General features: G+C 56.5%; 1 protein-coding gene across 1 annotated transcript; it reads left to right on the plus strand.

Annotated features, from left to right (window-relative positions):
- The first annotated feature begins 9,826 nt into the window (after positions 1-9,826).
- Positions 9,827-17,879, plus strand: LOC142003674 (kallikrein-15-like). Its single transcript, XM_074980815.1, has 6 exons — positions 9,827-9,892; positions 13,871-13,953; positions 14,127-14,280; positions 15,075-15,328; positions 15,930-16,066; positions 17,184-17,879. The coding sequence occupies exons 1-6, from the start codon at positions 9,882-9,884 to the stop codon at positions 17,334-17,336; spliced, it is 792 nt and encodes a 263-aa protein (XP_074836916.1). The 5' UTR covers positions 9,827-9,881; the 3' UTR covers positions 17,337-17,879.
- The last annotated feature ends 4,666 nt before the right edge of the window (positions 17,880-22,545 follow it).

Here is a 22,545-nt window from a genome sequence, read left to right on the forward strand (position 1 = left end):
GCACCTGGATTAGCAATCCCATCATGCACAGCGGGGCTGAGCACAGGTGAGTGGTGTATTATGGGAGATACAGGTTGCATAGCTCAGCTCCCCATTCTCCTGGGAGACACCCTTGCCGTTGGCAGAATTTCTCTGCTGAGGCACTACATTCGAGAGGGCAGAGACTGAGCACGAGGCACCTCGTGGGAGACAGTCTGACGAAACCCAGATCACTGGGGGGGAGAGATGTGAGGCGGGTGAATTGTGACTCCCATGGTGCACTGTGGTTGAGCTGGTCAAGAACATTGCATCCTGGGAGTGGTAGTTTGGCTTATGACTCCAGTCTCAGCGAAGTCTACGCTCATGGTGTCCAAAGGGAAATGAAAGATCGCCACGCTTGTGGTTGGTGTCTTTCTATACTTGCCACAGCCCGCTTCCCGCCCGGCCAGGCTCCCTCTCCAAAATCAATGCCAGCGAATCACTGGAGCATTGCAGGGGACAAGGCAGTGGGACAATGGAGCATCATGAGAGATGTAGTCTAGCAAAAGTGTCCGGTGCGGAGAGAAGAACGGGGGAGTGGTACACCTGAGATAGATGTCTGATGTGGCACCATGCCAAAAAAAAAACACCTTCCTCTGGGGCATATTCTCCTCCCCCGCCCACCAGCCGGGCGTGTCCCTGTGTCCCTGCAGCCACTGCTGGAAGCTGGAGTCCTAGCTATCTTTGGAGATACAGCAAGGGCACCCTTTGGGGATGGGGTAGAGGGAGGACAGTGGTCCCCAGGCCTGGCAGTGCTGAGCCATAGCCACCCTGGTTAAGACCAAAGGTCCAGCTAGCCTAGCCTTGTCCAATGCCAGGTGCCCCAGAGGGAAGGACCGGACCAGGGAATCATCATGATTCTTCCTGTGCTCTGTTTGCAACATCTGGCAAACAGGCTGGGGGCACCACCCCTGGCTAAGAGCCAGCCATAGACAGGTCTTCCATGAGCCAGAGGAGGGATAGCCCTGTGGTTTGTGTATTGGTCTTTGTAAGCCCAGGCCTGTGAGCTCAGCCCTTAGGGGGGCTGTTTAGGAGTCTGGGGCAAATAGATTAAAACAAAAAAAATTGGCAGGGAGGGTGATGGGTCCTGCTGTGAGCACAGGGGGCTGGACTTCATGGCCTCTGGAGGTCTGTTCTGGCTCTATGAGATAAGTTATCTCCATGTATTAGAGAATCCATCTAGCTCCTTTTGAACCCCGTTATAGCCTGGGCCTTCACAACACCCTCTGGCAGGGACTTCCATGAGTTGCCTGTCACGAGGGGTGGGAGCAGGTGCCACTGGCAGTTGCTCAGAGTTTGCCGGCCCCTGAAGTCTTCCCAGTGAGCATGGAGCAGTGGTCAGTAGATCCCAGCCTGTGGGCTTAGCTTGCCTGGGGCTGGTCTCCTGGGAATCAGGGGCAGGTTTCCCTGGGGGCCACTTAGCTCCTCCAGTGCACCCAGCATGCCTGAAGTAAAGAGGCCAGGACCCTGGCAGTCTGCACTGCACCTGGGGGGGGGCTGTAGCCCAGCTTGTGTGGGGCAGCATCTACCATTGAATTCTGGTGCTGGCTGAGCTGAGGTTGTCAGCACTTGGTTCCCAGACAGCCATCGGGGCCTCTTTGGGTCAATCACTGCTCAACTCCCCCCTCACCCCCTGTGATCATGGGGTCCTCAGCAGGACACAGCAGGTGTGGGTCAGGGTTAGAGCTTGCTGGAGCCCAGCCAGGCAGAGCCCTGTCCCTCCACCTAGCCCCGTATAACCTCTCCGAGCCCTGGAGATGTGCCAGGCTCCCTTCAGCCCACTTCCTGGCTGTCAGTTCACAGTGAGCTCCCAGCGCCCCGTATAAACCAGCATCACCCCACCAATGCGCATCCCCCCCACCCCCGACAAAGCCCCTTTGCTTTCCTGCAAAGAGACGGTTAGAAATCAGAGACCCGTTCTCCCCAGGGCAGGTGAGTTCGGCAGGGCAGGGACAGGCCCTGTGACCCTGATGCGTCTCAGTCCAGGGCGAGGGCCCTGCTGGAAGATGCTTCACTCCAACCTGTACTGGGGGTGGGTCACCCCAGGAGTGGAAGGGGAAGTTCTCCGGCCTGGGAGGCAGAGGACGGCAGAGTGCAGGACTGACTGGTCCCCTCCATCCAGAAGCAATGGAGTGACTGATTGTACTACCTTCCCATGGGCTCTGGGAGCCACTGGGCTACTGACTGTCCAGGATGTTCCCTGCTGCCCAATGGTCTCTGTAGGGGAAGGCCAAGGTCAGCTGGACCCAGTTGCGTTGTGGGAAATGGGCTCTGTACAAGGCAAATCTCCAGGTTTCCAGGAGGGGGCCGCTCCTTGCACCTGCTGTAAGCCCCAGAGCAGATTCCAGGCTCCTCTAGCCTGCTCCCATCATGCATTGCGATTATTGGGGCTTGTCCCATCGTGCATTACATGAACTTCATCCTGCGCTCATTGTGCAGCTCCCATAATGCACTGACGTTCCCCCATCCTGCTCCCGCCATGCCTTGCAGTTAGTTATCCCTGCTCCCATCACACACTGCAATCCTACTCTTCCAGGAATCAAGAATCTACCCCTGCCCTAAGCGTGGAGCTAAGCTGCACCTGATTCCATTGCCTGGTCTCCTCTGCCTGCTGCCCTGGGGGAGGTGCCCCCATGGGTGGGTGCTATAGAGGGCATTTGGGTGCCCAGGGCTGGTTGGCAGACCCCAGTAGAAATGGCTGGGGGTTGGGGCTACCCCATGGCTGGTTCCCTGTGTAGGACAGCAGGTGACATCAGGGCTGGGCACAAAGAGGGTTGGGGGTGTCTTGGTTTGCAAGGCTGGGATGCAGCAGTAAGACAGAGGCCTCCATTTTATTTTCATGTCTTCATCCCCCTTGTAGCCCGGCTAGGGCCCGGGTAAATAGACCATTTTCCTGCGGGGAGCCAGGCACCGTCGCACGGTGACCATAACGGGGATGGCTTCCTTGCTGCCAGGCACTGTGGCGAACTGCAGTGGAGAGGAATGGGTCAAGGGAGGGGGGAGCACCCCGAGGGGCTGAGCTGGAGCACCCAGCTCCTCTCAGGACCCCCAACCCCCATGCAGCCAACCTCCTCTGTGTCCCCAGCCCTACATCCCTCTAATGCACCCGACCTCTGCCAGTGCACCCATCCCCTATCCCCACTGCACTCAGTCCCTCCACTGCATCCAGCCTCTCCCATGCACCCATCCCCATCCCTCACTGCACCCAGCCCCTCCACTGCACCCATTCCCTATCCCCACTGCACCCAGCCCCTCCTCTGCACCCATCCCTTACTCCTCACTATACCCAGCACCTCCAGTGCACCCATCCCTCACTGCACTCAGCTCATCCAGTGCACCCAGTTCCTCTCCTCCACTGCTCCCAGCTTCCCCAGTGCACTCACTCCTTATGCGTCTAGCCTCCCTTGCTCCCAGACCCACATCTCTCCATTGCATCCAGCTGCCACCCCTCACACTCAGCCCCCAGGTCCTGTTGCCCCACCCTCACTCACAGTGTAAGGGGGGCTCCAAGGCCCTGGCCCTGCTGCGTTGAGCGCCCGCACGCGGATCCGGTACTGGGTGCCAGGACTCAGGTTCTGAAGCCGCTCGGGTGCCTGGGCACAGAACCACTGGCTGCAGGTCCCACTGGGCTCCTGGAGGCGCAGCTCATAGAGAGACACCCAGTCACTCCCACGGGGGGAAACCCACCACAGCTGGGGACAGAGGGCAGAGCTGGGAACTGACTGAGAGATGCCCAATCCCAGCCCCCCCCGCTTGGAACAGACCAGAGACCCCCAATCCCAGCCCCCCCAGCTGGGCACAGACCAGAGATCCCCAATCTCACCCCTCCCAGCTGGGTACAGACCAGAGACCCTCAATCCCAGCCCCCCTGCTTGGAACAGACCAGAGACCCCCAATCCCAGCCCCCCCAGCTGGGCACAGACCAGAGACCCCCCATCCCACCTCTCCTAGCTGGGCACAGACTAGAGACCCCCAATCCCAGCACCCCCCAGCTCAGCACACATCAGAGTTCCCCCCCAATCCCAGCCCCCCCCGGCTGAGCACAGACCAGAGACCCCCCATCCCACCCCCCCAGCTGGGCACAGACCAGAGACCCCCCAATCCCAGCCTGGGCACAGACCAGAGACTCCCCTTGCAGCCCCCAAACTGGACAAAGATTGGAGACCCCTAGACTAAGCCCCCTGGCTGGGCACAGACCAAAAAGCCCCTTAAAGCCGGTGCCCCCCAGCCCAGTGCCCTGCCCTGAAGCCAAGGCTCTCGATCCCTCGAACCCACTGAGGCCCCAGTGCCCCCAGCACCCCTCCTGGAGGCCCTGCTCCTGACCTGCGCGGTGGCGGCGCCTGCGAGGTGCTGGCAGACGACGGGCGCCCGCGGGGGCTCCATGCAGACGGGCGACTCGGCCCCACTGTCGGAGGTGTCACCGTCGCTGCCCTCGGGGCCCGGGGGGCTCAGTGCTGGGCGCCGGCAGGAGCGGCTGCCCCTTGGCTTAGCCTCTCGGAGTCCCCCCAACTCCCGTTGGGCCAACAGCTCCTCCAGGCTGCAGTGCAGGCTGCTGGCCCCCATCGGGCCGGCCCCGGCCCCGGCCCCGGCCCCCCATGTTCGGCCCTCCACGCTGCCGGAGCTGGCGCTGTCTGTGTCCCACAGCAGGGAGGGGGGATCTCCGGGGTCCATGGGGCTGAGGGGAGCAGGGGCAAAGTCACACCCCACCCAGGTCTATGAGAGCCCCGGTGCCCACCCAGATCCCTTCCCACCCCCCAGTGCCCACAGTGGCCCCCAACCCCCACACCCCCAGACTGCCCCAGTGCCAGCTGTGACCCCAAACCCCCCCACCCCCAGACTGCCCCAGTGCCAGCTGTGACCCCAACCCCCCCCCACCCCCAGACGACCCCCAGTGCCAGCAGTGATGCCCAAACTCCCACCCCCCCCGAGCCACCTGTGATCCCCAAACCTCTTCCTGCACACTGGCCCCAATGCCAGTCGTAACCCCAAACCCCTACTGCCCTCAGGGGACAAGCTATGGGGCAGATGGCTGGACTGGGTGTCTGGGCAGTGCCTGGCACAATGGGGTCCTGATCCCAGCTGGGGCAGGGCCTGTCTCTGACTGGATCTTGGCAGTGCCTGGTCCACCCCTCCCCCCAGAATCCCTACCATGCTCCCAACCCTTGACCCCCCACAGCCCTGTGACCCCCAGCTACCGACCCCAAAGCCTGAGCCCCGACCTCTGCAACCTCAGCAGTGACCCTGACACCGCCACCCCAAAGTCTCTCCCCGATAAACCCAGCCCCACATTCTCCCCAACTTCTGAACCCTCCCCCAGCCACCACCCCAAACGTAATGCCCCCCACAGACCTCAACTGTGTCCCCAAATACACCCCATCCTCTGTAACCTAACTGCCCCCACACCTGCCCTGCGCCCCCAACCCCCCAGTCAGCACCACCCTGACCCCAGCGACCCCTTAGGCCACCGGGACCTGCCGTCCCCTCCCCACAACCCCTCTGCTCTCAAATCTGCTCACCCCTTCCCCCAGCCTGGCTAGTGCAGCCCCTCACCACGGCAGGGAGGGTACTCAGTGCAGGGCAGTGGTCAGCAGGGGCGCAGGGAGTGGGGGATGTTTCTGCAGCCGAGGGGCAGGGCCAGGCTGGTGCAGTTTAAGCCCCATTGTGACCCGCATTGGCCTGGCCCCACTGTGACCTGCTGGATAGCCCTGGGTGACTCTCCACCCTTTTGGGGGCCTCAGCAGGCTCCACTCTGTGTATGTGCAGACAAGCTGTGGGGCAGATGGCTGGACTGAGGGTCTTTGCAGCGCCCGGCACAATGGAGCCCTGAGCCCAGCCAGGGTAGGGCCTGTCTCTGGCTGGGTCTGGGCAATGCCTGGTGCAAGGAGGCCCCGATCCCAGCCAGGGCAGGGCTTGTCTCTGGCTGTGCGTCTCCCTGCACTGCCCTAGCAGCGAGCTGGCAGCTATAATGACGGACGCAGAGCCAATCTGCCAAACATGCCCAGAGCGTAACCTGCACAGTGAGACCAGCCTGAGTCTGCAGTGAGCCTGACCCCTCCTTCCAGGCTCTCCCACATTCCCCCCCGGGGGCTGCTGGCCCTTGGCCTGGCCACAGCCCAGGCAATAAACCCCTTTGGTTTTTATTCCTTGGGATCTAGCGCCCCTATGTGGCCCCATGTTCTCCATTCCCTTAACTGTTCCAGGCGGATGCAGGGAGAAGTTTGCCTTAGATTCACCAGCTCTTATCTCTTCCCGGCCCCACAATGATCCGCCTCCCCCCCGCCCCTGGGCTGTGAAAAAGAAATTAAAAGAAAAAAAGGTTTCATCTGGTTGTTGCCAACATTTTGGGGCTTTTTTGATTGAAACATTGTTTTGTTTCAAATTTTACTGCTCTTTTAATTAAAGACCTGAAAATGAAAGAAAATCCTGACAAATGCAGAAAGGCGTCATCTTTGTGTCAACTGGGATCTGGTCTTAACATAGAATCTTAGAATCCCAGGACTGGAAGGGAGCCAGGAGGCCGTCGAGTCCAGCCCCCTGCTTCAAGCAGGATCAACCCCAACTAAACCATCTCTGCCAGGGCTTTGTCAAGCTGGGACTTAAAACCTCTGGGGATGGAGATTCCACCACCTCTTCAGGTAACCCACCACCCTGCTGGTGAAATGAATCTTCTAGGTCAGCTCTCCAAAAACACAAACAGTTATTTCCACAGCTGTGTGTGACATCAGTCACCTTAACAATCGGTCATGGCTCCAGATAACTGGGGCTTTATGGACAAAATGGTTATTTGAATTGCAACTTTGTAAAAGTGTGTGTGTGTGTGTGTGTGTGTTTTGCAGGCATCTCCAGTCCTGCAAAAAATGTTGGGTGGGGGGCAATTTTGCACTGTGACATTTTAAAATGCAACACATGCTGTTTTTTTTCTGGTTTGAGCTGGTGTTTTGTAGGGCTCATTAACAGCAGCCAGACTGGGGCAGACCAAAGATCCATCTAGCCCAGTGTCCTGAGACAGGTCCTGCTCTGGCTGGGATCGGGGCCCCCTTGTGCCAGACCCTGCGCTGCCCTGCCCTAGCCAGAGACAGGCCCTGCTCTGGCTGGGATCGGGGCCCTCTTGTGCCAGGTGCTACTCAGCCTCAGCCAGCCTTGCCTCAGCTGAGCTCTGGGTCCCATAGGCTCTACATGCAGTGGCCAATACTAGGAGCCCCAGAGGAAGTGAACTGAAGAGGTAATCATCAAGTAACCCCCGTCCCCGTCCCCAGTGTAACTACCCACAGGCAGCCTTGAACCTGGGAAGTTTAGTACAGGCACCTCTACAGCCTGAACTAAAGGCCAGCGGGCTCTCAGCTTGGTCTGTAGAGGACACACTCCACTTCTGTGGAGTGGTCTAGGTACCACTACATGGGCTAGTTAACAACACACAGGTGTGTGGGTTACAGAGGCCAGGGACACCACCCTGCCTGGCCTGGCTCGAGCCATTGAAGGACCTGTTCTCTGTGAACTTAGCCACTTCCTTAGAGGCTTAGCCAGGCAAAAAGGGTAAGAGCCCCCCCCCCAAGCGAAACAAATCCTTTGGGGATGACCCAGGTGGAGAACATAAGAACATAAGAATGGCCATACTGGGTCAGACCAAAGGTCCATTCAGCCCAGTATCCTGTCTGCCGACAGTGGCCAATGCCAGGTGCCCCAGAGAAGGAGAACAGAAGACAATGATCAAGTGATTTATCTCCTGCCATCCATCTCCTGCCCTTGTACTGAAGGCTGGGGCACCATACTTTACCCCTGGCTAATAGCCATTTATGGACCTAACCTGCAAAAATTTATCAAGCTGTTTTTTAAACCCTAATAGAGTCCTGGCCTTCACAGCCTCCTCCGGCAAGGAGTTCCACAGGTTGACTGTGCGCTGTGTGAAGAAAAATTTCCTTTTATTAGTTTTGAACCTACTACCCATCAATTTCATTTGGTGTCCCCTAGTTCTTGTATTATGGGAAAAGGTAAATAATTTTTCTATATTCACTTTCTCCACACCATTCATGATTTTATATACCTCTATCATATCGCCCCTCAATCGCCTCTTTTCCAGACTGAAAAGTCCCAGTCTCTCTAGCCTCTCCCCATATGGGACCCGTTCCAAACCCCTAATCATCTTAGTCGCCCTTTTCTGAACCTTTTCTAATGCCGATATATCTTTTTTTGAGGTGAGGAGACCACATCTGCACGCAGTACTCAAGATGTGGGCGTACCATAGTTTTATATAGGGGAAGTATGATATATTTTGTCTTATTATCTATCCCTTTTTTAATAATTCCTAACATCCTATTTGCTTTACTGACTGCCGCTGCACACTGCGTGGATGTCTTCAGAGAACTATCCACTATAACTCCAAGATCCCTTTCCTGATCTGTTGTAGCTAAAAGAAGGTCTGTGGGCTAGAAACGAAACCAGTGTTGGGCTTTCCCGGCTGGGGAAAATGTTCGTGATTTTGTCTCTTTAATCCCTCTTTGAGCTAAACATTGTGGAATTCATGGAAAGATTTGGCTCAGCAGTGGGACTTTACCCACCAAAGCTTGTGCTCCAAAATATCTGTGAGTCTATGAGGTGCCACAGGACTTCTTGTTTTTGAAAAGATTTGGGGAACCCGGTGCTGTCCGGGTCAGGGCACTAGGTGGCAGCAGATGCCAGAATGATGCTACCAGGTGCACCAGCCTAAGCTCCCTGAAAGCAGGTTGCAAAGGGTTCTCTCTAGGTGGGCGGGGCCACCAGTCCCCCCATTTTCCCAAGGGGGCAGAGCCCTGGAGACCTGAGCACGGGAGTAATCGATGTCCCAGGGGAATTAGGCCCCATGGTGTCCAGCTCTGCCAGACAAACCCGTTGAGCTACTTAGGGTCAGGGCGTTGCCCCAAGAAATGTGGCTTATAAATCATTCAGCTGCTTTTGGAAAACAGCCCTGTGCCAGGCCTTGCCCCAGCCAGAGACAGGCCCTGCTCCAGCTGGGATCGGGGCCCCCTTGTGCCAGGCCCTGCTCCTGCTGGGATCGAGACTCAGTTGTGCCAGGTGCTGCTCAGCCTCAGCCAGCCCTGCCTCAGCTGAGCTCCGGGTCACATAGGCTCTACATCCAGCTGCCTCCACAGCCAGGCTTGAATTCACTCCCAATAACTCGTTCCCCTCCTTTGACCTTAGTTCAAGGAAGGGGAGGGTCTGCCACTACTGGAAAGCCCCCAGGCAAGTGACTCCTTGGGCCCAGAGCTCTCATGCCCAGGCAAACCCGGGGTAGGGGGCTGTAGGACCGAGGTTAGCCTTGGGGCAGACCCAGGCAGGGTTACTGTGGGGATAACACTCATGGTCCATTTCCAAGATCCCCTTCCCATCCCCAGCACCTAGAGCCAGAGGCTGCTTTGCCTGTGAACCCCAAGGAGCAGCCCCAGAGAACAGCTGGAGGCAGGGGTGGGGTGCGCAGGGGGACCTCCTGCTGGGAATTCCCAGGCAGACCCCTGTGCTCTCTGCTGTGCCAGAGCACACCCTGGGGCCTGAAAGGGTGAGTTTCAGGGCTGGTACATAGCGGGGTATCCGCTGGTTATTCTGGGCACATTAGCCTGGCCGGTGTTGGCACCCAGGGTACGTTGCGGCTGAGGCTGGGGCACAGCGCTGTGAAGCTTTGTTAGTAAGACTAGCTGCCATGCCAATTAGAGTGAGCCGCCTCCTAGTTATGCAGGGGTGGGGAGGCCAGCTGGCGTCTGGCGCTCTGTAAATGCGGCCTGGCCCCGCAGGGCAGCTGGGTGGGTGGTTAAAAGCAGAGGGGCGGGAGGCCCGAGAGGGCCAGTGTTGGCATTCTGTGGAGCTGAGTGGATGGTGCTGAGCCCTGGCCAGGTATGGCTTCCAGGTGAGTGGGACCGGGGATGTCGCCAGGCTGGGCTGGGTTCACTGGCTTAGGCCACAGGGAGCCGGGTGTATGGATGCCAGGTGGGCCATGAATTCCTAGGGTCTGAGCCGGGAGTGGGGATTTTGGGGAGGCGGTGGGGGCAGTCCCAGATCTGACACCTCCAGAACCCTGGGACTGGGGGGCAAATGCTGGGAACTCTCATCAGTTATTTATAGCCAGCTGTCAGCTCCTTGGAGAACTGTGTGCAGGGCTGCAATTGTCTGTCTATCCTTTCTTCTCTGCCCCCTCTATCTATCCACATATCCCTGTCCACCCTATCTGTCTATCTATCTACCTATCTATCTATCCCCACACACACCCTGCCCTGGCTGACTCAGAGAAGCAGAGACCATGGACAGGGGAAAGTGAAATCTGCCATGCAGCATCTGTCTTTTAAGTCATGCTGGAGGAGAGAGTGAGCAAACTTTTTATGTGGGGCCCCACTCTTCATCCCTGCAGTTAGCAGCGCCCCCCGGCCCTGACCTGTCTAATGTCATTGGAACCAGAAACGTCGGTTATGTGCTGGGCTGGACTCGAGGGTCTCCTGTGGTCCCTTCCAGCCCTGGGATTCTAGGATTCTATGTGAAAAGCCCCCAAACCCTTTCAGCAGGTGTAAGAAAATAAGTCTGTAGCATGTGAAAACGTCATTGATCAGTCTGTAAACGCAAATACACAGACGTAAAACCAGGAACGTGGGTCAACATGTGTAACGAGATGGATGAGCCTGAGACCCAGCTGCTGGTTGTGCTGCACCCCCCTTACAAAATGTCATGACCCCCCCCAAGGGGGCCCACCCCCCACTTTGCTCACTCAGTGTCTCTCTGCGTGGGTCCCATCTAGCTGAGATGGTAGACGGGCCTGAGAGTGGGTGGGGGGGGGCTCTGGGGTGTGGCTTGGGTTAGATAAAAACATCTTAACTTCCCCACAGGCCTCCTCTGTCTGCCCGTTGGCATGGGGGGAGAGAGGGGGTGGGAGGCAGGGAGAGGTCTATACGGGATGCAAGTGTGACCGGGGGTGCCTGGGGCACCCCTCACTGGAAACACCACAATCGAGACTGGCTACAACGGGTTAAGCAGAAACTCCTCGCTCGGATGGGTGATGCTGCCGTTAGACTCCCCAGAGTGGGCTCTCAATCTCTTGTGCTGGTTATTGAGACATCCCAGTGAGAAAGAAGAAATCCCACAGCCCCCTCTAATGCAGGCCAACTCCTGGCTCCCAGCCAGCACAGTGAGAAGTTTTTAATAGAACCCTAGGGCTGGAACGGACCTCAGGGGGCCATCTACTTCAGCCCCCTGCCTAAAGCAGGACCAACCCCTACTCAATCATCCCAGCCAGGGCTTTGGCACGCCGGGACTTAAAAACCTCTAGGGATGGAGAATCCACCAGCTCTCTAACTAACGCATTCCAGTGCTTCACCACCCACCTGTGGAAATAGTTTTTCCTAATATCCAACCTCCACCTCTTCCATCACAACTTGAGCCCATTGTTTCTTGTTCTGCCATCCATCACTTCTGAGAACAGCCTCTCTTGAACCTCCTTCAGGAAGCTGAAGGCTGCTAGCAAATCACCCCTCAGGCTTCTGCAGACTAAATAACCCCAAATCCCTCAGCCTCTCCTCGCAGGCCATGTGCTACACCCGTCTGATAGTTTTGGTTGTCCCACGCTGGGCCCTTTCCAAGGCAGCCACATCCTTTGTATACGAGGGAGGCCCACAACACCACACACATAGCCAGAACTGAAGCAAGGGGTTGTTTTGGATTTGAACCCATGGCCCCCTTGTAGCATAAGGGGGATTCATAACCCTAAGCTAGTGGGTCTTAACCTGGGGTATGTGCCCCCCCCAGAGGCGTGCGAGGTTGCTAGAGATGCCAGATTTTTTTAGAAGGTGAATCATTAAAAACACGAATTAAGCACAAGCACAGAAGTACAACTGCTTTGGTCCGTCAAACCGATGTATTTATTAACATTATACATTTTTCACCATCATCGTAACAGACAAACAAAAATTTTATTTTCAAGTTTGTCAGCTAATTGTAGTGAAATTATCTCGCTGCAAAATACAGCGTACCGCCGCCTTGTGGGGTTTCTTGATGCATGTGCAGGTCGTGACGGGGCAGCACAGCAGCTTTATTGGAATTCAGTTAGCCACTAACTGGTAGCGCATCGGTTACCGTTTACATCCGCAGAAAAACGCTGCAACATCTCTGGGTACTGCTTGCGTATTTTTGTACGCCTGCTGTAGTATTATTTGTGGTGAGTAATGACATAAAACCATTTTACAGATATTTCATATGCATTTAAAAGTGTACGGGGCCCCCGCAGCTCCGGGTTTGAGTTTTTGATAAGGGGAGCGAGAACATAGTTTGAGACCCCAAGGGGTGCAGGCTGCAGTAAAGGTTAAGAACCATTTCTCTAGGGCAACAAGCCACCCTAAAGGGAGGTGGCTCATACAAGAGTGTATGACTAGAGCTACGTCTACGCTAGCCCCTTCTTAATGAGCGAGGTCAGAAAATGCTAATGAGGTGCTTCCATGAACATGCAGTGCCTCATTAGCATAAGCGTGCGCTGCATGTGTAGACGGGGACCTTTCTAAAGGATCCCCCAGTCTTCGAAAGCCCCTTACTCCTGTTTGGTTTTAGGAATAAGGGGCTTTCGAAGACTGGGGGTTCCTTTCGAAAGGTCCCCATCTACATGGGCGGCGCATGATTCGAAAGCAGTACTTTGGAATCGCCATGGCTGCCATTACGCTAATGAGCCGTTGCATATTCATAGCAGCGCCTCGTTAGCATCTTCCGATCTCACTCATTACCGTGCCCCTTTTGAAAAGAAATGCTAGTGTAGACGAAGCCTAGCAGAGAGGCCTAGAATCCGAGTCCCCTAACAACCACTGCCTGCCCCACATCCATTAGGCTATGCTACCTTCGACACAAAAGCTCTGTGCCTTTTGTACAAACTGTTCTGGTTGCTTAGGGTCAGCCCCAGTCTGGGAGATGTTAAACAGGGAATCAGTCACCTCCCTTTAGAGTTCATTAGGTTCCTTGCAGTCTTAGAGAGTTTGCTGGGCCACAAGTTTCCGGCCCCAGCCCTAGTGTGGATGGGCCAGTCAGTCCTTGCTTCCGAGCTGGTTTGTAGCCAGGTTCCTCCCAAGGGCAGAGGTGGCCATGGAGACTCCAAGCTGGGCTGAAGACCAAATGGAGAAGATGCAGCTGCTTTTTACAGACGTGTGGCTGCTACTTGCTATGTCCCCCACGCACGCGGCCCAGCATGTGGCCTGGAAGCCTCAGAGCTCAGTCAGTAGCTTTGCCCGTATCCCTGGTGTTCTCTCAGTGGGCCAGGGGAACAGCTGAGAAGCATTGGTGAGCCATCCAGCAGGCAAGGCCCTGCAGCCCCAACCTGCCTGTGGGTGTGGCCCAAAGCAGAGCCCCAGTCGTGTAACAAAGAGGGACATACATGGCTCCCTAACCCCCGGTACAAAGCGGACGCAGACACAGGCATGAGATTATCCCCCCGGCGGGTGATAGCCAGTCTGCAGAGCGCTGAGCCGGCAGGTGGGCCAGTCTGTACGAGTGTAAGCACCGCATCCTTACAGGCCCCCCCATTCCAAACAGCGCCACTGGAGGTGGGCGCAATGGAAGGAGGGGTGCGTGTGGGAGGGTTGGATGGAGGGAGGAAGGCAGGCAGGGATGTGTATAGGATGGATGGCCGGGTAGGTGTCTCTGCTCAGTTCCCAGTGTCTACGGGCCCGCCCTGGATGTGCCGAGGACCGTCCAAGCCATGGTCACTGGGCACCCCCTGCTGAGTGCAATTCCCCCAGGCTGGGCACCAGGAAGTCCAACAGAGCCAGCCACCAACCCCCAGCCGGAGGCAGTGGGCAGAGCCTGTGGACACACCCTCCATCCCACTTCCCTAGTGACACCCCCTTTCCATCTCCCCTCCCAGAGCCAGCAGCCCTCGGCTCCGCCCAGCTCCGTCCTCCAGCTCCATGAAGGTGCTGAACATTGTGCTGCTCCTGGGAGCTGCAGGTGAGTGTGGGCGTTAGCATGCATGTCTGCACCCGGGTGCTGGCGTGTGTGGGCACCTGTGCGTTAGGCGGGGCCTTCGGTGAAGGGGCGGGGCTAGCGGCACTAGTCCGCCATGCTGCCTGGGAGCTCTGGGGGAGATGCCGCTGCCAGGATGTCTGTGTTGTATTTTCCAGTTGCACCCCAGGCCAGCATGCAGCTCCGGGGGCAGCCGTGCCAGCCCCACTCCCAGCCCTGGCAGGCAGCCATCTTCGACCGCTCCAGGTACAACTGCGGGGCCACCCTCATCAGCAACACATGGGTCCTGACAGCAGCCCACTGCCATACCGGGTAGGTGGGCCCCAGTGCTGGGTGGGTGGGTTTGGGCCATGGCCATACTCAGGCAGAGCAAAGGTCCCTTCAGACCAGTGTCCTGTCCTCTGATGGTGGCCAACGCCAGGTGCCCCAGAGGGAATGACCAGAGCAGGGAATCATCAAGCGACTCATCGCCTTTCCCCCATTCCCAGCATCTGGCAGACGGGCTGGGGACACGATCTCATCCCAGCCTGGCTTGTAGCCATGGAGGGCCTCATCCTTCTTAAACTTCTCTAGTTCTTTTTGGGACCCTGTGCTAGTCTTGGGCTTCACAACATCCCAGGGCAGGGAGTTCCGCAGGTTGGCTGTGCGCTGAGGGAAGAAATATGTCCTTGGGAGAAGGGGTGTGTCCAAGGGCGGAAGGGGGCGGAGTCAATGATGGAAAGGGCCAAGGGGGTCAAGAGCAGAAGGGGCGGGGCCATGGGCAGAAGGGGTGGGGCCAAGCACAGTTGCCTTTAGCACCGCCATGGATGCGCCGCTGGGCCCACCACAGCCGCGTGGAGTGGCACAACAGTGTCCCCACACTTCCACGGGCCTGGAGGTCCAGGGCCCCTTAGGAGGCTGGGCCCCGGGCAACCACCCCATTGCCCCCGCTGTGGGCAGGCCTGGGTACAGCTCCAGCTCAGTGCCGCTCTCCGCACTGGCCTGGCGACAGGCCCTGGCAGCGCCACCCCCGAGGGCTTGCGGCGCCACCTCGGTTCACCGGAGAGCTGAGCTCCGGCCAGCATGGGCGTCACACACCCGGCTCTGTGCTCCCCCGCCCCCTGCAGTGCCATCCACGTGCGCCTGGGGAAGCACAGCCTGTACACCCACGAGAGCACCGAGCAGTACAAAGCCGTGTCCAAAATCATCACCCACCCCGGCTACAACTACACCAACCACAGCAACGACATCATGCTGCTCAAGCTGCAGACGCCAGCCCAGCTCAACGCCTACGTCCAGCCGCTGGGCCTGGCCTCCCACTGCGTGGCGCCCGGCAAGCAGTGTTCCGTCTCGGGCTGGGGCAACACCATCAACGCCCCGGGTAGGGCGGCTGGCCCAGGGGGTGGGGAAGCCTTGGGAGTCGGGGAGCTGCTGGCGGGGGGGGATGGGGGAGCCAAGGCAGGGGGCATCAGAGGGGCTGGAGGGATCCGAGCGATGTTCCAGGCTGCCAGCCCCAAAGCAGCCGCTCCAGGGAACCTGGGCCAGTGCCTGAGGCAGAGAGGCCGCGAGTGACAGGGGAGACTGGCTGTCTATCCATCCCCATCTTTGTCCCCCCAAACACTCTAGCTGTTTATGTGTCTAGCTCCAGACACCCCCACCTCCCCGGGTGCTGGCATCCCAGGAAGAGCTGTGATCGGAGGCAGATCCCGTCCGGGGCTGCCTCTAATTTTTCCCGTCGGTGGGTGGAATAAGTTTTGTTCCGTGCACTGAGGCATGTCTGGGTGTGCACCACCCCCAGACACACTGGGGGCGCTCTGCTGATCAGCTGGGCAGCACCTGACTCTCTCCTGGCAGCTGCTCGCGTCCCATCCCTCGTGGCCTGGTTCTCCCGCCGTCCGTCTCGGCTGCGGGATCCCGGCTCGATGGGCCCCAGTGGAGCTGCCCAGCCCGCCCGGAGCTCACTGGCCGCATGTCTCCTTCAGAGAACGTCTCCATCATCCTCTACTGCACCAAGGTGCTGACCATCTCGGAGGAGGAGTGCGCGGCCACCTTCCCCGGGCACGTCAACGGGAACATGCTGTGTGCCGGCTTGGAGGGCGGGGGCACGGATTCCTGCGAGGTGAAAGGGGGGGGCTGGGAGGGGCTAGGGCATCTCTGGGGGGGCTTACTGGAGGGGGAGGTGCAGAGGCTGGTCTGGGGGCGAGGGGGCGTCTCAGGGGGTTGCTGGGGGATGGGACGGTGCAGGGGCTGATCTGGGGGCGAGGGGGCATCTCAGGGGGTTGCTGGGGGGGATGGGACGGTGCAGGGGCTGGTCTGTGGGCGAGGGGGCATCTCAGGAGGTTGCTGGGGGGGATGGGACGGTGCAGGGGCTGATCTGTGGGCGAGGGGGCATCTCAGGGGGTTGCTGGGGGGGATGGGATGGTGCAGAGGCTGGTCTGTGGGTGAGGGGGCATCTCAGGGGGTTGCTGGGGGGGATGGGACGGTGCAGGGGCTGGTCTGTGGGTGAGGAGGTGTCTCAGGGGGTTGCTGGGGGGGATGGAATGGTGCAGGGGCTGGTCTGTGGGCGAGGGGGCGTCTCAGGGGGTTGCTGGGGGGATGGGACGGTGCAGGGGCTGGTCTGTGGGCGAGGGGGCGTCTCAGGGGGTTGCTGGGGGGATGGGACGGTGCAGGGGCTGGTCTGGGGGCAAGGGGGCATCTCAGGGGGTTGCTGGGGGGGATGGGATGGTGCAGGGTCTGGTCTGTGGGCGAGGGGGCGTCTCAGGGGGTTGCTGGGGGGATGGGACGGTGCAGGGGCTGGTCTGGGGGCAAGGGGGCATCTCAGGGGGTTGCTGGGGGGGATGGGATGGTGCAGGGGCTGGTCTGTGGGCAAGGGGGCGTCTCAGGGGGTTGCTGGGGGGGATGGGACGGTGCAGGGGCTGGTCAGTGGGCGAGGGGGCATCTCAGGGGGCTGCTGGGAGGGATGGGACGGTGCAGAGGCTGGTCTGGGGGAAGGGGGCATCTCAGGGGGGTCACTGGGGGGATGGGACGGTGCGGAGGCTGGTCTGGGGGTGAGGGGGCATCTCAGGGGGGTCACTGGGGGGATGGGACGGTGCGGAGGCTGGTCTGGGGGTGAGGGGGCGTCTCAGGGGGGTCACTGGGGGGATGGGACGGTGCGGAGGCTGGTCTGTGGGCGAGGGGGCATCTCCTGCCGGCCCACAGGGCCTGTCCTTGTTTTGTGACCGCTGTGGGTTCCTTAGGGTGACTCCGGTGGCCCACTGGTGTGTGACGGGAAGCTGCAGGGAGTCGTGTCCTGGGGAGACGTGCCATGTATCTCCACCCTGAAACCCAGCGTGTACATGAACGTCTGCAAATACTACAACTGGCTCACGGCCACCATGTGGGAAAACTGAGCCCCCCCACCGCTTGTGACTGGGGCCCCAGAATAAACCCGGAGCATCAGTGCCTGCACCTCCCCCCGCTTCCTCTCACAAGTGGGGTTCCCTCCGTTAAGAACTTGGAAAGAAAAATGCTGTTTTTGCATTTCTGTTGGAGATATTTTTCACATAAATCCTCCTGTTTTTGATGAAAATGATCAAAACTGACCTCTTCATAAAGGTGCCGTTTGCTTTTCCAGTTTTTTTTCTTCACTTTCCAGCTCAACTCCCCACCAGAAATCTCAAATCTGAGAGAAAATATACGTGAGGCGTTTTCCTTTCACTGTCTCTCTGAGAGTGAAACTTTAAAACTCTCCCCGCACCACATTTTCTATTGGGAAATAAAACAGGAAAAAAGCAAAATATGGAATGAGGAATTGCCCCTCAAAAAAGAAAAAAGAAAAGAAAAAGAAAAATTTTCTTTGGAATATGTTGTCCCTGAAAAACCCCAATGAAAGTGAAAGATTTTGAATGCGAGACAATATTTTTTCCACTGGAAAAAAGGAGGAGAGGGGATTTTTTACTGGAAAAATGGGATAAAAAAGTAAAAAATGTCAACTGTGCCAGAGTCTTTTTTTCACCAGAAAAACAGGGGAAAGAGTGAAAAAACTTTACTCAAAATGTTTTTTCCTGAAAAAATGAGATTAAACAGTACAAAAAAAGTCTAACTCAACAAAACATTTTTTATTGAAAAACAGAATACAATTGTGAACAATTCTGAATGGAACAAACCCTTTTTTACCTTGGAAACTGAAAACTCATGAAAGAGTTTGATCTCAACAGAATCTTTTTTCGCTGGAACAGGTTGTGTGTGTGTGTGTGTGTGTGTGTGTGTCTGTGTGTGTGTGAGAGAGAGGATTTGAGTAGCTGGAAATGGAACAAAATCTTATTCCCAGCAAAAAAAGCAAAACAGGAGTAAAGTGGTAAGGGTGTTCCAAACATTTTTTCTCACTTTTTCATCTTTCCCAGTAAGAAAGTATAAATCAGTGCAAGGAAATGGAGTTATTTAATCAGCTTTTTAAAAAGAAAATTTGCCACTTTTTTCCCCAGAGCGGAAAAAATGGACGTTTCCTCGACTTGTCTCAGATGAAAATAATGGATTTTGTCTTCTGCCTAACGGCTCCGTCTGGACTGCGTTCCGGGGGTGGAGGGGAAGTGTTAATTATTGTGCAGAATTCTCGAGGCCAGCAGTGATTCTTGGACCTCCTGGGTCACAACTGGCCCCACATACTTCCCAGAGTCGACCCTTTAGCGAGAGAAACATCCAGCTGTGATTTAAAAACGGTCCATGTGGGACTCCCTGGGGAAGTCGCTCCAGTGGGTCCCTTCTCTCCCTGACAGAATGTCACTCCTTCTTTCTCAGTTTGTCTGGCTTCAAGTCCCGGCCCTCGGATGGGGTTAGCTCCTCTTCCGGGAGATCAAAGAGCCCATTATTAAAGCATTAGCTTTCCTGGGTACATATTGAAAACCAGGGATTATATCGTGCCCGAACCTGTCCTGGGTGAAGCGGCTCAGACTGTGCGCCTGGACTCTCATTGTATGGCAGGTTTAGAACATAAGAATGGCCGCTCTGGATCAGACCACAAGTCATCTAGCCCAGCATCCTGTCTTCTGACTGAGGCCAACGCCTGATGCTCCAGAGGGCGTGAACAGGTAATTACCAAAGCCATCCCTTTCCTGACATCTATTTCTAACCTCTGACAACAGAGGCCAGGGACGCCATTCCTACCTATCCTGGCTAATAACCATGGATGAACCTAACCTCCATGGTTTTATCTAGTTCTTTTTTGAAGGCTGCTAAAGTCTTGGTCTTCACAACCGCCTCTGGCGAGGAGTTCCCCGGGCCGACTGTGCACTGTGTGAAGAAAAACTCCCTTTTGTTAGATTTAAACCTGCTCCCCATTAATTTCATTGGGTGACCCCTAGTTCTTACGTTAGAGGAACAAGGAAATAGCTTTTCCTTCATCACTTTCTCCACACCACTCATGATTTTATAGACCTCTGTCATATCCCGCCTTAGTCTGCTTTTGTCTAAGCTGAAGAGTCCCAGCCTTCTTAACCTCTCTTCATACGCACCTGTTCCACACCCCTCTTCATTTCTGTTGCCCTTGTCTGAACCTTTTCCAATGCCAAGATATCTTTTTTGAGATGAGGCGACCGCATCTGTACACAGCATCCAAGATGAGGGCATAGCATGGATTTATACAGAGGCAATAAGTTAGTCTCTGTCTTATTCGCTAGCCCCTTTCCAATGATTCCTAGCATTCTGTTTGCTTCTTTGACTGCTACAGCTTTTAAAGCTTCTAACCTTTAATCAGCCTCGTGGCCATGGGTTAGCGGGTGAACTCTGCTTTGGGGAGGCAATCCTTCTGTCTCCACCCCTTCCACTCATCACCCCCCACCTTTGAGCTGCCCATTCCAGCAGTGCCCGGTCGAGACTCCTCAGTCCACCACCTCACTGCGCAGTTCCCAAAAGGAGGGACGCAGTGAGGACTGGGGAGCTTCGGGGGTGGAGGAGGCGGTGGGGTTCTCAGGATGGTGGAGAACCCCAGCACCGTCTGGTGGCAGGTCGGTGGCAGCACTGGCTTGTTACATGCACCATCCATGCTCATGGCTCTTCCAAAGGCATGGAAGGACTAGTTAGCTCATGTAAACCTCCTGGCAGAGGGAGCTGGAAGCAGCCCGGCCTGGGATTAGTTTTAGAGGTTCCTTTTGAACAGTATGTCCCAGGCTCAAGCCCTCACCCAATACATGAGAAATCGTCACACCTACACTGTTCTCTCTAACTTTTTCCACCCACGTGTGGAATAATTGAGTTCTGTGCCCTGAGGCATGTAAGGATGTGTACCTCCAGCAGAATCACATGCCGCCGGCTGTGGGGGTCCAGCTAATCAGATGGGCAGCACCTGAATTTCTCTTGGGTGGCTGCCTTGGTTGAGAAGTCCCACACCAAGCCCAAAATAAAAATAATAACCAAATTGCGTCAAATGAAACATTTCCTTTCTACTTGCATATCTGTATGCCCAGGTCGAGTTGCAGCCTGAATATTTACTGGATTCATTAAACCTGCTCAGGATTAAACACCTTTGTCTTTCTGCTCTGGCCACACAAAAGAAAGACCTCTCTGCAGGTAACTGCTTCGATTCAAAAGATCCCTCTCTCTTCCCATTGGCTCGCCTGGCTGCTTTGCCAGCAGAGACCCCCGTGCTCTCTGGGTTTAACTCTTTACGTGACGTTGCTTGTCTCTTGGGTGAAAGGTACAAGGACATACTCCGGACATAGGTTTGCCGACTCAGTTAGCTGGTGGCTTCCGGCACTGATGGCTGTGCTTTGTAAGCCATGCAATGGACAGCCAGTGCAAGAGAAGGACCACCCCCTCTCCCAGGGCTGTGTGATGCGTGAACCAAATGGGGTGATCAGCCATCTGAAGTTACCCACTCTCTGGCCATGACTGCCAAGGGCTGGTGCTAATGCTGTATATCGGTGCCTTGCACGCACGTCAGGACCAAAGGACAAATGGGGGAAGAAATACTTCTTGTGGCTCCTCCAAGCCCCACCCACTCTATAAGCCCCACCCACACAGCAGGCAGGGTCTCTGTTGTGTCCACCCCCTGCCAGTGACAAGCTCCTAACTCGTACTGTGACCCCTGGCACAGCATGAGTTTGATCTGCCCCGTGGGTTTCCCCACCAGGCACCTTTGAACATCAGCCAATGACGTCTTCTGTAACCCATTGTGAGTTGAGTGGGTGGGGCTTGGCAACATCCCAGCCAACGGCATCATCCGCAGCCTGCGGTGGGTGGGTTCTCCTGATGTCACGAGTGGGTGGAGCTGGGCCGATGGGCAGAGCTCAGGAGAATTCCCTCCCACCTTGTTGCGTCCCAAAGGACATTCCTGGCTCTCAGGGAGGGCAGAGGAGAGCATCCAAGGAACAGCTCAGCCCTGAATCCATCCACCATGTTGGAAAGAGACCGAGGGTGGGGGCTGGCTGTGGCCTCTCCCCACAAGTTGTGCAAACCTCCTTGCGTTGCCTTAGGGCAGCCCAGCCCTGTCCAACTGTGACCACCCGCTCCCCACCCAATCCCCCTGCAGCTTCTATCCATTGGGTCCTGTCTGTACGGAACTTTGGATGGTCGGAACTTCACAGATCTAAGGCCAGTGAGGTCCACGCTGTCCATCCAGCCTGACCCACAGGCCTCGTGCGGGCTGGAGAAGCTCCACTCTGGATCTCTGCCCACAGCCCATATCTGCAAGGTCGAGCTAGAGTGGAGCTTTCAGAAGGCATCTTCCAGTTGCAGCTCAAAGACTCCTGGTGGTGGCGAATCTGCTTCCTGCCCCAGCTCTCTGAGCTGCCCCGTTCCTGTCTCTCCAGGAAGCTGGGCTTGTTTTAAGGTGCTGCATTAATGCCAAAAAGTCCTGGGTTCAATTCCTTCCTCCAGCTCCCCATTTCTGTGAGGGCTTCAGTTCCTGCTTCATTCATCCTTCGTCTGTCTATTCTCTTGGGCCTATAATACGTCCCAGGGCCTGTCTTTGGCTGTGTCTGGGCAGTGCCTGGCACAACGGGGCTTGCGTCCCAGCTTACTTTTATTTTTCTCACCCTTGTTCTGCTTCAAGACCCTGTTTCTGCCTGGCCTCTTCCCTGTGCCCTGCCTCTTTCTGCCCTGCCTCTCCCACCCATTTGCCTCCTCCCCATGGCACCTCCCACCAACTGCTCAGTGATTGAAAGGCAGCCCAGGGGTCCTGATGAGCTGCTGGCCCATAACCAGCTCCAGGGCGGTACCACTGTGGCTGGTGTGTGCTGAGCCCTCTATATTTTGTTACATGGGTGACTGATTGTGATGGTCTGTGCAGCTAAGAGGGGGGACACCGTCTGAATGAATTGCACAATGGATCCCCAGTTGGATTTGGGCAAACATTGGGTTTTTGGGCCGCTGACCAGGCTGAAAAGAAGCCAGAGGGAAAAATGCATTTGGGCTCAAAAATTTTTTTAAAAAAGTGTCAACAATGGAAAAGAAAATTCGTTTAGTTGAAAAAGTAACCTTTCAGTTCATTGTTTCAGAGACTGCAAGGCTAGACGGGGTCATTGTGACCATTTAGTCCAGGGGGTCCTAACCTTTTCAGTAACACGGCACACTTCAATGAGACAAAACAATTCCATGGCACAGCCACCTTTTTCAGCTGAATCG

The sequence above is a fragment of the Carettochelys insculpta genome, chromosome 30 (genome assembly GCF_033958435.1).
Source record: "Carettochelys insculpta isolate YL-2023 chromosome 30, ASM3395843v1, whole genome shotgun sequence".
NCBI lineage: Eukaryota > Metazoa > Chordata > Testudines > Carettochelyidae > Carettochelys > Carettochelys insculpta.

Bases quoted from the DNA above. Each gene is read 5' to 3' on its own strand.
- LOC142003674 (XM_074980815.1), top strand. The intron at 13,954-14,126 runs GTGAGTGTGGGC...TGTATTTTCCAG, and splicing joins GCTGCTCCTGGGAGCTGCAG to TTGCACCCCAGGCCAGCATG. The intron at 15,329-15,929 runs GTAGGGCGGCTG...TGTCTCCTTCAG, and splicing joins CAACACCATCAACGCCCCGG to AGAACGTCTCCATCATCCTC.